At 43.8% G+C, this 15,611-nt stretch overlaps 1 protein-coding gene across 1 annotated transcript in view; it reads right to left on the reverse strand.

Annotated features, from left to right (window-relative positions):
* DNAJC22 (DnaJ heat shock protein family (Hsp40) member C22) overlaps nt 1-14,202 on the reverse strand; it is a 28,963-nt gene extending 14,761 nt beyond the window's left edge. Inside the window, exon 1 of the mRNA XM_063957103.1 lies at nt 13,222-14,202. Within this exon, the coding sequence (XP_063813173.1) occupies nt 13,222-14,067 (846 nt within the window). The 5' untranslated portion in view covers nt 14,068-14,202. The remainder of the gene's footprint in view (nt 1-13,221) is intronic.
* Between the last annotated feature and the right edge of the window lie 1,409 nt (nt 14,203-15,611).

Below are 15,611 nucleotides of genomic sequence, written 5' to 3' on the forward strand. Positions count from 1 at the left end.
ACTAGACAGATGGGAGAATTAGGGTTAGGAGATTTCACATGGAAGATGTGTAATATGGTCATGTCCTACTCCGTCCCATATGTTCTCCCCGATGATGCATATTTCATATGCGGGAGGAAGGCGTATAAGTGGCTTGCCCCAAACTCTGAAGGATTGTGTTATATTGGAAAAGTACTGCCGGAAGTAATGACTGTATCACATGCCAAAATGAAAGATATACACCGTGTTGCCCAAGCTCCTTATACTCACACCCATTACGAGCACGTAGTTAAACGGCACCTGATAGAAAGAACAGAGCATCCGGCCTCTGACATGATCCATGAATCCACCGGGATTCAGTTTCTAATCGCGTTAGATATCACTCGCACCGCCAGAGGAGTGTTGAATTATAAATACATATCTGCGCTCGCAAATTTGTTAGACAATATCACAGAAATGTATGATGACACGTTTAGGTATACTGGAAGAGAACTTCAAGCTTATAAAACAGAACTAGTTCAGCATAGAATGATTCTCAATTATCTCACGGCAGTGACAGGTGGATATTGTGTCACACTGGCAACGCAGTACGGCGTGAAATGTTGCACATATATTACAAATAGTACCGAGGACCCGGTCGAGGTCATAGACCAAAAGATGGACGATATTCTCCAATTGAAGTGGGAATTTCGCAGGAGACACAATCTCACCCTTGCTGCTGTGAGTAATGAGCTGACTGGTTGGGTGTCATGGTTGAACCCGCAAAATTGGTTCTCCGGTTTAGGAGAATGGGCTCAAGGAGTCATAATGGATGTTGGGAAGTTTCTCCTATGTATCTTAGGTGTTATCATAACGATTGGCTTGATATTTAGATGCGGTCAGGCTTTAACGAAGTGTAAACGAAGTACCAGGGTGATGAGTTTAAGGAGTGAGGAAATTGTAATTCCAATGGATTTGATTTATGACCCAAATGTAGAAACAATGATGTGATGAAAATGCGATTTCTACGGTCCGTTTCTTTCACCTGTTTTTCCGTTTTCTCCAAGGTAAAAAGACCCACTTGGACGAGGAATTTGATGATCCTGTATACAGACAACTGATGGATTAAAGAAGAAGTTTTGACAACCTTATACACAGATATTTGATGAACTTTGCCATAGACCCCCAGTTTCCCTAGAAATTTTAAAATTACGCTAGCCCAACACTTTTGTAAGTCTATGGACATTGACAAAGCTTTTTGCCCACACGCCTTTTGGCAAAAGCGCAAAGAAGACTGCATTCAACAGACACCGAACAAGACTTCAACCGACAAATGTTCATTTACCTGACATAGAATACCACTGCATTTACCGTAATTATGTCTTTTCTTCATCTCTACAACCTTCAGGTAATTACACAAATAGTATAGGGAATACAGGCACAGATATCAGCAATCACATATTCCCCCATTCATGTATCATCAACTAAAATGTGCTCCCCATTTTGTTACAACCACAGCCGAAAAGAGCTCGGTAAAGTTTGACAGCCCATCCACAGACCCGTACCACGGGATAAGAAGGAATTCAAATGTATACTTCGCAATGCCTCGAAGCTTGATTTAAAACACGTACGGCACGATGATACATGACCCCCAAGCACGGATTCATACCCACATGCTTCTGCTATCTCACTAGGTCATACCCTTTTCCTACCTTCTCCTCTCCTCCCCTACCCAACCATGTAAATGTATTAACCCCTGACATATATTTTTCTCTTTTTGAAATGTTTTAGGAAGTGGCAGTTATTGTTGACTGCCAAAGGGTGGACTGTCAAAGTCATAAAAATATCACGATGCACACTGCCATATTTGCACCTCATATGTGTCCGCTCTGCGCATGCGTGCGCTCTCCCGTGCGTGCGCATACTCGCTGTTGCGGGCACCCGCGGGCGCACGGTATGCGCATTTACGGTAGAGATTGTGTGCGTCTAGCGGGCGACTCTTTCGTTACATATTTTCACCATATAATGTATTTTGTAGATTATGGTCCCTTTGATAGAATCTGAAAGTTTGGTTAATGTAGAATGTTCATGGACAGAGAAATCCCTCTTTGTTTGATACGAAGGGTCAGACAGGAGTAATACAGTGGTGTTTAGTATCCATCGGAAGAGTATTTAATTAGCAATATTCCGGTGTTGGTTCGAAGCGAATTAATCGCTCGTGCGAATAGTTATGGACATAAGAAGTTTATGTCCATTTACTATTATTTGCACTTACTTATCCATGCGGCGGGAAACCTAGTTTCCCACCCACCTGAGCAGTTGGAAATCATCACAGCCCACCTGTATGAATCAACCTATGACCTTTTGTTATAATGCGATGAGGAATTCCTGTGTCCAATGAACAATGAGATTGTAGGGACCATTGAATTGTATTGTGTGTGGGGCATAAATAGACAAGCCGATCACATCCAGCTTACTCTTCAACGGTTCTCATTGCTGATAATCGGGAGCTGGATGTCCAGAGGCGCATGCAATCGTTCCCCTTTGTGCGTAAGTTTTTCTCCGCAATCATATTGTATTTCTTGTTATTGTGGGCCATATCTCTCTCTCTCTCTCTTCTCCTCTTTCTCTCGTATTCTCTTAAACGTAATAGTATTGTATTGTATTTCCTGTGTAGTTATCTGGTTAGGTAGTCTATGTTATATTGTAGTGTATGACTTGTATTGTATTAATTCTTTTGCAAGTATAAACATTCATAATATATATATAAGGCGTTGGACCCTAAGCCCAGGTATCTGTGTATTTCTTATAGTGTTAAGTATTCTCAGAGCGTCGGTGACGCTCAAACAGCTTTTAAGTTAATAAGGTTACACTGTGTTGCATCTACACCCTATCTCTACACTAAGGTTTTACAGCATATTACATTATTTATGGTTTAGATATAAAGGTTTAACATTGTGAGCGTCAGCGCCACTGGTGATCTCCTCGTGGTCCCGAGCGTCCGCTACGCTATAGCGAATCATTACGTTAGTCGGCAGCCAATAGCGTGCCTGCCTGTGATCTCTTGGCCGTGAGCGAACGTGACGCTTGAGCGTCTCGACTACGGCTAAGCGATTGTTACGCAACGAGCGTACCCTTACGGTACTCCATACGTAAATAGCGTACAGTGTTCTTAGACCTCATAAAGGGTTTTATATAAGATAAATATTTAGCTTTATCAGAAGCCTGGGTTGATATTTACCCTGTGAGCCTCTGCAAGGGGTGTTACTCAACATTTGTGTTTGTACTGTGTTTCTTTTTCATATACCACCTTCTGGATAACGGACTTGTATATGAACTTTCCTGTATGAAAAAAGGAACGGACTCTAACCCACATGGGTAAATTATTGTAATACCATTGATTATTTTGCGCCATCTGAAGCCCTATCCTAATCTCTCTTTATCCTGTATACCCAGGATTAGAACCCATGACCTGTTACACTAACAGCAGACACTTTACTGATGGAGTTATTTGCTCCTGTAGAGGAAGCATGAGAATTCTAACTATATGAAGTTACGTGTAATCGGAGAAGTATTTTCATATAGTTAAAATTCTCATATTTCCTATACAGGAGCAAACAGCTCCATCAGTAAGGTGTCTGCTTCCAGTGTAATAAGTTGTGGTTTCTAATCCTGGGTGTGACACTTGTAAAATGTGTATAATAAAGAGGGTGTGATTTGTAAGGTGCAGGGACCAGTGAGGAAGTCGGCCACTGAATAGACAGCGGCAGCTATCAATTAACTTAGAGAGAGTGGGATGTACCAGCGCACTGGCTAATAAGTGATTTGGCGAGCTGCTGCAAATAAGGGTGACCAACCTATAAATACAGGTATACAGAAATTTTGTAGCGCTCAGGAACCTCAGAATGTTGTATTGGAACCTTATGAATGAAAATGAGTAACGTATAATAAAAGTGCAAATTCTTTATTTTTGCCACAATGGTATATGCAAATCAAAATATCAGTCAGCACACACTACATTGTGCATTGAATGTGCTGGTTAAATCACTGTCTCTGTAGTGCAGCGGTAAATCAAATTACCAGCAGATATTTGGGATGCCTTATTACTAAGTAGGATTATGAGTGCAAAGCATAACTGATAATTTACTGTATGATTGAAATATCAGAATAAAGTCACAATAGGTTGTCTGCAGAAGCAGTGGCGTCACAAGCCGGGTGAGGGGGGTGCGGCCCGCACCCGGGTGTGACACCACACTATTGGCTTCTCCGCAGTGACAGGAGCCGAGCGCTGCAGTGTGAAAGTCTGCTACAGCACCCGGATCCTGTCATAGAAGAGGAGCCGGCAGTGCTGGTGACAGCTCAGTACAGCCCAACATCTCCGCAGATGCTGGGCACGCCCCCGGAGTGTCGACCCCGCAAGGCCATGCCCCTTTGTTGTCAGCCACGCCCCATTTTTGCCGTGAGCGCGCACCGGGTGTCAGCCGGTGACGCCACTGTGCAGCAGTAATCTCCCGATCGGGGAGTGAGTTGTTTTAGGATCTTTTTACGGGCCAATTTGGAGAAAACAAGTCCTGTTAAGCTGTGACCCAGCGGTGTATGTGATAATCAGTCAGTTCTACCAAAGCAGATTACGGCGTCCCGCTTTCTGTCCGTGGGTACTAGTACTTGCCGCCTTATCGGACAGAAAGCGGGACGCCGCAATCTGCTTTGGTAGAACCTTTTCTGCACTGACTGATTATTACTAGAGATGTGCACCGTAAATTTTTCGGGTTTTGTGTTTTGGTTTTGGATTCGGTTCCGCGGCCGTGTTTTGGATTCGGACGCGTTTTGCCAAAACCTCCCTGAAATTTTTTTGTCGGATTCGGGTGTGTTTTGGATTCGGGTGTTTTTTTACAAAAAACCCTCAAAAACAGCTTAAATCATAGAATTTGGGGGTCATTTTGATCTCATAGTATTATTAACCTCAATAACCATAATTTACACTCATTTTCAGTCTATTCTGAACACCTCACACCTCACAATATTATTTTTAGTCCTAAAATTTGCACCAAGGTCACTGGATGGCTAAGCAAAGCGACACAAGTGGCCGACACAAACACCTGGCCCATCTAGGAGTGGCACTGCAGTGTCAGACAGGATGGCACTTCAAAAAAATTGTCCCCAAACAGCACATGATGCAAAGAAAAAAAGAGGCGCGCCAAGGTCGCTGTGTGACTAAGCTAAGCGACACAAGTGGCCGACACAAACACCTGGCCCATCTAGGAGTGGCACTGCAGTGTCAGACAGGATGGCACTTCAAAAAAATAGTCCCCAAACAGCACATGATGCAGAGAAAAAAAGAGGCGCAATGAGGTAGCTGTGTGACTAAGCTAAGCGACCCAAGTAGCCGACACAAACACCAGGCCCATCTAGGAGTGGCACTGCAGTGTCAGACAAGATGGCACTTCAAAAAAATAGTCCCCAAACAGCACATGATGCAAAGATAAAAAGAGGCGCAATGAGGTAGCTGTGTGACTAAGCTAAGCGACCCAAGTGGCCGACACAAACACCTGGCCCATCTAGGAGTGGCACTGCAGTTTTCTAGCGAGAGGATGAGTGCTTCCATCCTCATGTGAAGCTGAACCACTAGCCATGAACATAGGCCAGGGCCTCAGCCGTTCCTTGCCACTCCGTGTCGTAAATGGTATATTGGCAAGTTTACGCTTCTCATCAGACGCTTTCAATTTTGATTTTTGGGTCATTTTACTGAACTTTTGTTTTTTGGATTTTACATGCTCTCTACTATGATATTGGGCATTGGCCTTGGCAGACGACGTTGATGGCATTTCATCGTCTCGGCCATGACTAGTGGCAGCAGCTTCAGCACGAGGTGGAAGTGGATCTTGATTTTTCCCTATTTTAACCTCCACATTTTTGTTCTCCATTTTTTAATGTGTGGAATTATATGCCAGTATCAATAGCAATGGCCTACTACTATATATACTGCGTACAACTGAAATGCACCACAGGTATGGATGGATAGTATACTTGACGACACAGAGGTAGGTAGAGCAGTGGCCTTCCGTACCGTACTGCTATATATACTGGTGGTCACTGTCAGCAAACTGCAAAACTAAAATGCACCACAGGTATAGAATCTAGATGGATAGTATACTTGACGACACAGAGGTAGGTAGAGCAGTGGCCTTCCGTACCGTACTGCTATATATACTGGTGGTCACTGTCAGCAAACTGCAAAACTAAAATGCACCACAGGTATAGAATCTAGATGGATAGTATACTTGACGACACAGAGGTAGGTAGAGCAGTGGCCTTCCGTACCGTACTGCTATATATACTGGTGGTCACTGTCAGCAAACTGCAAAACTAAAATGCACCACAGGTATAGAATCTAGATGGATAGTATACTTGACGACACAGACGTAGGTAGAGCATTGGCCTTCCGTACCGTACTGCTATATATACTGGTGGTCACTGTCAGCAAACTGCAAAACTAAAATGCACCACAGGGATAAAATCTAGATGGATGGTATACTTAACGACACAGAGGTAGGTAGAGCAGTGGCCTTCCGTACCGTACTGCTATATATACTGGTGGTCACTGTCAGCAAACTGCAAAACTAAAATGCACCACAGGTATAGAATCTAGATGGATAGTATACTTGACGACACAGAGGTAGGTAGAGCAGTGGCCTTCCGTACCGTACTGCTATATATACTGGTGGTCACTGTCAGCAAACTGCAAAACTAAAATGCACCACAGGTATAGAATCTAGATGGATAGTATACTTGACGACACAGAGGTAGGTAGAGCAGTGGCCTTCCGTACCGTACTGCTATATATACTGGTGGTCACTCAGCAAACTGCAAAACTAAAATGCACCACAGGTATAGAATCTAGATGGATAGTATACTTGACGACACAGAGGTAGGTAGAGCAGTAACCTTCCGTACCGTACTGCTATATATACTGGTGGTCACTGGTCAGCAAAACTCTGCACTGTACTCCTCCTATATAATATACTGGTGGTACCCAGTACCCACAATAAAGCAGTGTGAGCACAGATATATGCAGCACACTGAGCACAGATATGGAGCGTTTTTCAGGCAGAGAACGGATAAAACTGGTGGTCACTGATCAGCAAAACTCAGCACTGTACTCCTCCTATATAATATACTGGTGGTCCCCAGTATCCACAATAAAGCAGTGTGAGCACAGATATATGCAGCACACTGAGCACAGATATGGAGCGTTTTTCAGGCAGACAACGTATACTGGTGGTCACTGGTCAGCAAAACTCTGCACTGTACTCCTCCTATATAATACTGCTGGTCCCCAGTCCCCACAATAAAGCAGTGTGAGCACAGATATATGCAGCACACTGAGCACAGATATGGAGCGTTTTTCAGGCAGAGAACGGATAAAACTGGTGGTCACTGATCAGCAAAACTCTGCACTGTACTCCTCCTATATAATACAGCTGCTCCCCAGTCCCCACAATTAAGCAATAAGCACAAACGGAGAGGACGCCAGCCACGTCCTCTCCCTAACATTTCCAATGCACGAGTGAAAATGGCGGCGACGCGCGGCTCCTTATATAGAATCCGAATCTCGCGAGAATCCGACAGCGGGATGATGACATTTGGGTGCGCTCGGATTAATCGAGCCATACGGGAGAATCCGAGTATGCCTTGGACCCGTGTAAAATGGGTGAAGTTCGGGGGGGGTTCGGTTTCCGAGGAACCGAACCCGCTCATCACTAATTATCACATACACCGCTTGGTCACAGCTTAACAGGACTTGTTTTCTTCAAATTGGACCCTAAAAAGATCCTAAACAACTCACTCCCCGACGGGAGATTACTGCTGCAGACAACCAATTGTGACTTTATTCTGATATTTCAATCATACGGTAAATTATCAGTTATGCTTTGCACTCATAATCCTACTTAGTAATAAGGCATCGCAGATATCTGCTGGTAATTTGATTTACCGCTGCACTACAGAGACAGTGATTTAACCAGCACATTCAATGCACATTGTAGTGTGTGCTGACTGATATTTTGATTTGCATATACCATTGTGGTAAAAATAAAGAATTTTATTTTCATTCATAAGGTTCCCATACAACATTCTGAGGTTCCTGAGCGCTACAAATTTTCGGTATCAATTAACTTAATTCAATAGTGTCACAGAATGGGAGGAGAGGTGCCCCCTTCAGAGCAGGAGCCCGGCGGCAGATGACTCCGTTGCCTCCCTGAGTTCTGCCTCTGGGAGCAGCATAGTGCTTGACTTGACTTGAAAGGTGAGTAAAGCATTACAGTAGAAGGAGCTCTCTCACAGACAAACCTCTTTTATACCGCACAGTTATCCTGCTGTGCAGCCAAGAGGAAGCAGGCCGGTAGGGAGAATAGCTAATAAACAGGGCTTTCAACAAAATGTTCTCTCCTGACAAAAACAAGCTTCTAGGGATACTACTGTCTTGTTGTCTACATAGTGCACAAGGCGGCCTGTAGTAAGTAACAAAAAAGCAAACATCAGGGGATGTGGTGATACTGTATGTCACTGACCTTTACATAGGTATTATTTGCCTTTTGCAATGTGTCTTACATATCCAGGCTTACAGTATCTATTATTTTTTACTTTCTATTGAAGGGGGCAGATTGCTGCTTGCACCCTCCTGAAGTGCAAGCAAAATTTGGCTTTGGTGGTGGTCACGAGTGCCAGGTGGGCAGTATGGCATCGCACTCGCCAGTTAGCATGGGAGAAGCTTATTAATGAGGCTAATCTTGTGCATTCGTAGGAATTCATTGAATAGCTCCCAGGCACTTAGGACTTGACTCCGAGGTGAAAAGTGAAATAAATAATGAAGATATATTTAACATACTTAGGAGTTATGTGTATAAATGAACAATGGGCCTAATTCAGATCTGATCGCAGCAGCACATTTGTTCTCTAATGGGCAAAACCATGTGCACTGCAGGGGGAGGGGGGCAGCTATAACATGTGTAGAGAGAGTTAGATTTGAGTGAGATGTGTTTAAACTGAAATCTAAATTGCAGTGTAAAAATAAAGCAGACAGTATTTACCCTGCACAGAAACAAAATAACCCACCCAGATTTAAGGCTGTCTACACACGGCGTGATGCGCCACACAGCCCGATATTGCTCCGGCCCGCCGATATAGTCAGTGTTGGCCGGCCTGCATAGTCTATTTTTTCTTGCGATGTTGATCCCGCGGGACCGCGCATCGGCATCGCAAGCTGTGTACACACGGTGCGATATGCACTAACTTTCCTCACGATTTTGACTATATAGTCAAAGTCATAAGGAAAGTTAAGTGCATATCACACTGTGTGTATGCACCTTAACTCTCTCTGCACATGTTATATCTGCCCCACCTGCAATGCACATAGGGCCTATTCAGACATGATTGCAGCAGCACATTTGTTTGTTGCTCACATCAGAGTGTTCCTAATGGTGTCACTAGAGATTTCTCTGCCTCTCCACACACCCATGTGTCCGATGCAGCTGCCTAGAGTGCAGAGTAAGCCTGGATATCACTGAGGAAGTCTCGCTGGCCTGCTTGTGAAATCCAAAAGATACAGGGAAGATGTATCAAACCTTCTAAAGAATGGGGAAGTGGACCCCTGGAGGAGTTGCCAAAACCAACCAATCAGCATATATATATATATATATATATATATGCAAGAAAAAAGGATGTCTAAGGGAGCTGTGTAATTGTGACTTTAGATATAGGTTCTTTTCCAAGATTATTTGACCACAGAAACATTAAAATATATTCAATTTATTCACATATTGTCCTTGAACAGTACATTTGCAGTGAGTAATGTGTACCTGACAAAGTTTAAAATACAGACTTTGATACACGATCTGACATAAAATTTCTAAATGAATTCATCCAATAATGTCTTTCAATGAATGTCTGATGTTCTCACATCTGAACCACAACCCAACGCATTTCGTCCCGAAGGACTTCATCAGGGGTTCATATCAATAGATGTTGAAAGAGCTCTATGGGGTCAATAACCGATTTATCAGTAATGCTGTTCCCACAGGAATATCAGTATGGAAATAACAGAACAAGGACGTTGAATTCGTCAGTATTGGACAATGGATCAGGCCAATATAAAAATGTAATAAAAGGATCTCAATGCTGTATTCGCTACCAGTTATAACCACAATTATGTTGGTCAGGCTTTGTAGTCTGACAGGCTCTCCAGAACAGCAGTCTATATATATATATAAGTCTATATATATATATATATATATATATATAAATAAAATAGAGTAAAGAGCGCCTACTAGTGTCTAGTGAAATTAAAATCAGTAAAAACACCCTGGGAATTGGGTATACACAGTGATAAGTAAAAACTTAGCTTAAAACAATCTTCAGGCTGACGCAGGACATGTAAAAAAGAGATAAAAGAGTTGGCTTTACATGTCCTGCTTTTAAGAGTCGTCAGCCTGAAGATTGTTTTTACTGAATTTTATTTCACTATTTTTTAATCTATCTACTCACATACTGTGCAAGAGCTGCCACTCATTCTTTCCTGAGGTGTGTCATGCTATTTCTTAAGAGGCTTCTTGAGAAATTAATTCTTATAAAATATTTTTTAGTGTGTCTCATTAGATTTACCTAAGGCGCTGTCCTCCATTTTTCCGCGATATATATATATATATATATATATATGTATATATATACCGTATATACTCGAGTATAAGCCGACTTTTTCAGCACTTTTTTTTGTGCTGAAAAAGCCACCTCGGCTTATACTCGAGTCAGCTTTAGTGCCAGATATGCCCCACAGTGCCAGATATGCCCCACAGTGCTAGATACTTACCCTCCGTCGCTCCCGTGCTGTCTTCTGAAGGAGGGACACAGAGAGCGCAGCGCGCGGCTCTCCTGTGTCCCTCCTGCATCTCTGGCGGCAGCGACGTGTGTTAAAGGAAGTGCCGGTTCGTACACTTCCTTTACCACTCAGACGCCGCTGCCGCCGGAGATGCAGGAGGGACACAGGAGAGCCGCGCGCTGCGCTCTCTGTGTCCCTCCTTCAGAAGTCAGCGCGGGTGCTAAGTATCTAGCACTGTGGGGCATATCTGGCACACCTGGCACTGTGGGGCATATCTGGCACACCTGGCACTGTGGGGCATATCTGGCACTGTGGGGCACATCTGGCACACCTGGCACTGTGGGGCATATCTGGCACACCTGGCACTGTGGGGCATATCTGGCACTGTGGGGCACATCTGGCACTGTGGGGCATATCTGGTACATCTGGCACTGTGGGGCATATCTGGCACATCTGGCACTGTGAGGCATGTCTGGCACTGTGGGGCATATCTGGCACATCTGGCACTGTGGGGCATATCTGGCACTGTGGGGCACATCTGGCACTGTGGGGCATATCTGGCACATCTGGCACTGTGGGGCATATCTGGCACATCTGGCACTGTGGGGCATATCTGGCACGGTGGGGCATATCTGGCACATCTGGCACTGTGGGGCATATCTGGCACTGTGGGGCATATCTGGCACTATGAGGTCTGTGTACGGCTAGAGCTGCATTTCCCACCCTAGGCTTATACTCGAGTCAATAAGTTTTTCCAGGTTTTTGTGGTAAAATGAGGTGCCTCGGCTTATATTCGGGTCGACTTATACTCGAGTATATACGGTATATAAAACTTTATAGAACGTGCTTGATAAATGCTGGCTAGATTCTGATTGGTTGCTATGGGCAACCTCTCCACTTGTCCACTTCACGATTTAAAAGGTTTGATCTGATATTTCCCTTAGTCCAACTAATACACTAGCCGAGCCCTTCACCGGTTATTTGTGGGGGTAAATTCCATATACAAATCCCGGGCAATACAAATAGGTAGAGGGGGAAGAAACAAAACGGATAAGTGCTGTCATGTTCAGTGTTGAGTTGTGTGGTATTTTCTGGGCAGACACGTTGGGGTACCTGTTACTCCCAAAAAGGGTGTTGCTGCATACTTGCATACTCTATCAGATTGTCTGGGAGACTCATGAGAATGATGTGGACATTATGGATGCCGGAAGAGTGGGCCAGTCTCCTGGAGCCATCTGACACATGCCCAAAGACGCCTACTTCCCGAGTGAATGTGGCTATCCAGACAGCTGATGATGCAATTTGCAGCGTGAATTACGTCATCATGGCACCTCCCCCACTTCACAATGCCAGTAATCACACCGTCCACTTCTTTTGTTCCACGCTACCCATTTAGGGGCATTTAGTTGCCCCTAATGGCCAATCTTAAGTTTGAGGTAATTAACAGTGCTAATTGGGGACTGTGGTCAAATTCTTTCCTTTGCAAATTATTTTTGCTATTTTTTGGTTGTCAACTGATATGAAGGTTAATTTGCACAGAGGGGCAGGAAGCTTCCATGCATTTGGTCATTTAGTATCTCAAGTACCATACATTATACGGCTTATGCAGAGCAAAGCATGCATGTACTGCACAAATCAGGCTGCTTTGTTTTTACACAGAAATGTAGACATAAATAAATACACACCCAGTGGTGATGTAACCCCCAGAGCGGTAGCTGAGAGTGTTTGCGCCATTGACGCACACACTCGCGAAAGAGACGTGATCTTGTACCCGTGAAGCCATGTCCTCTTGTGTCCCATTTTGTGGGCATGACTGCCCTGTTCTCATCACACTGGGGGCTTGACCAGCACTCCATCAGCACCCAGCCTCTCCCTGGTCTCCCATTTTGGTGTCACTCCCCTCCCCCGCCTTCTGCAGTGCAACATGGTTTACCAAGTTGCAATTTGCTCCTATGTAAATAGAACTTTCGTAACATGAAAGTGTCTACAACGTATATTTTCATTTCATCCATAGTGGATACTCTCACAAGTGTGTTGGGGCAGTGTCTTTATATTGATGTTATGTGTCTAATCTAGTCTCATTATACACCAAATTCTTGTATTGGTTTCTGCATTTTTCAAATTTTGTACAACCTGGTAGATAAGATGTAAAACTCACAGACTGAATTATATGCAACACCTGCAATTCCAAAGTTCATTGTAGCAAATCTGTAATTAATTATTTGCTGTGATACTGTTTGTTGTAGATCAGAAAGATAGGGTGTATGCAAACTAACACTTTCTGTATCATTTAAATTTAATACTACTGTAGGCTATTTTCTGGTTAAGTCATTTTCAGTGAAACATTCTATAAAACGAATAAACATTGAATTACAGAGGTCACTTCTTACCTTGCAGGCCATCTCTGCCTTTTCATTCTGGAAGCTGGCAACAAACTCATAAATCTTTTCCCACTCTCTGTAGTATTGGTCCTGGAAACCTCCTCCTCCAAAGAACAGTCCCCAAATCCTGTATGGTAGGAGTAGAATTCTCTCCATCAATGCACTGACACTAGGGAAAAAACTCAGCCAATCGAGCAAGGCTCCAATGCATCCAGCTACATAGCTGACAGTGCGGCTTGTATTAAGCAGAACACTGTAGGCTAGTGGGCCAGTAAAAGCCAAGTAAGCTAGCCCAATACGATATAGACGCACGCTAAGGTTTTCATACTTTCGTTGCTGCTTCCGGTAGTACCTGTTTTGCTGAGAGCAGATGCTTGCAGAGAGGCTGATTGGGATCATGGAAATTGGTCGGCCATAAAATATTGGTGATGTAAGGAAGGCAGCTACAAGTGTGCTCTTCAGGTTCGAGGTTTGTTCACCCACACTCGCCACAAGATGCACTCCCAAACCAACAGCAAGTGGCAATGCTATCATGTAATAACTGGTAAGGCTAGATAGTCCAATGGCTGCTGCCAGACCAAAATAAATGCCAGTAGTTACCTGTGCCATAAAGCGAGAGGGACTTGCAGGTGGCTTTCCTTCTTTGACTTCATTTGATTTTTCATTCTGTTTATTGAATTGTGATACAAGTCTAGGAATCTTCCAGAAGTCCCACATCCATACCACACCAAACCCTCCCAAAGTAATCATCAACAGCATTGCATGGCTGTCTCGGCCCAGGTATATTTGGTGTAGTCCTATGGGCCCACCTATGGCCCATAGACCATATGCTATTATTAGTCGTTTTCCCATCATAGAAGCTACACTTCACCAGAATATTTGCGGAGAATAAATTGTTTTGGACATGTTGCTTAGTGTAGAAGAGAAGTCACAGTGCCGTACTGAGGGATCTGCAGTAGCTCATGCTAATCTGCTAACTCAGACATGCACATAGACTTTGCTCTGCACTGCACGGAACACATGGAGTGATTATCCCAAAGGTCACATCTTGCTATGACTAGCCCTGCCCCCAAACACACATTGATAAATCTCCACACAGGACATGCAAATCATTCTTTATGTCTGATACCAATAGAATCTAACCTGTAATAATAAGTGACACTCAATTGTCTCGGACACCTACTTATTGACTTATATGGCTTCAGATGAGACATTTGATAGTTTAGTAATGTAGAATATTTGCTCAAAACTGATTGTGGAACACCTACAACCTGTAAATATTGTTCATTTTTTACTGCACATAGCAATCAGATAATTAGTCGGACATTGGCAAAGTTGTAGATATGTATGTATGGTAAGCAATTTGTGTACAGGCGCTAACTTTATGAATGAATAATGGAGACTTTCCGTAGCTCTTATATGTCAAGGCGATGTACAGTCTTCCAAAGGACTCGTCTTGGAGGGATCTGCTACCAGATGGATCTCCAATATTCTGCGAATTATGAAAAAGTAAATGGAAAGACCATATGGTGTAGTACAGGGCTGGCCAAACCGGTCCTCGGGATCTACCAACAGTTCATGTTTTCCAGGCCTCCTGGAGATCTGTAGAATTGTCAGTTAGGAATGAATGCAGCACATCTTAATTAGTAATGACTACACCTGTACACTAGCTAGTAGTGATGTGCACCTGAAATTTTTCGGGTTTTGTGTTTTGGTTTTGGGTTCGGTTCCGTGGCCGTGTTTTGTGTTCGGACGCGTTTTGGCAAAACCTCACCGAATTTTTTTTGTCGGATTCGGGTGTGTTTTGGATTCGGGTGTTTTTTTCAAAAAACCCTAAAATACAGCTTAAATCATAGAATTTGGGGGTCATTTTGATCCCATAGTATTATTAACCTCTATAACCATAATTTCCACTCATTTTCAGTCTATTCTGAACACCTCACACCTCACAATATTATTTTTAGTCCTAAAATTTGCACCGAGGTCGCTGGATGGCAAAGCTAAGCGACCCTAGTGGCCGACACAAACACCTGGCCCATCTAGGAGTGTCACTGCAGTGTCACGCAGGATGGCCCTTCAAAAAAATACTCCCCAAACAGCACATGACGCAAAGAAAAAAAGAGGCGCAATGAGGTAGCTGTGTGACTAAGCTAAGCGACCCTAGTGGCCGACACAAACACCTGGCCCATCTAGGAGTGGCACTGCAGTGTCACGCAGGATGGCCCTTCAAAAAAATACTCCCCGAGCAGCACATGACGCAAAGAAAAAAAGAGGCGCAATGAGGTAGCTGTGTGACTAAGCTAAGCGACCCTAGTGGCCGACACAAACACCTGGCCCATCTAGGAGTGGCACTGCAGTGTCACGCAGGATGGCCCTTCAAAAAAATACTCCCCAAACAG

The sequence above is a fragment of the Pseudophryne corroboree genome, chromosome 2, assembly GCF_028390025.1.
Source record: "Pseudophryne corroboree isolate aPseCor3 chromosome 2, aPseCor3.hap2, whole genome shotgun sequence".
NCBI lineage: Eukaryota > Metazoa > Chordata > Amphibia > Anura > Myobatrachidae > Pseudophryne > Pseudophryne corroboree.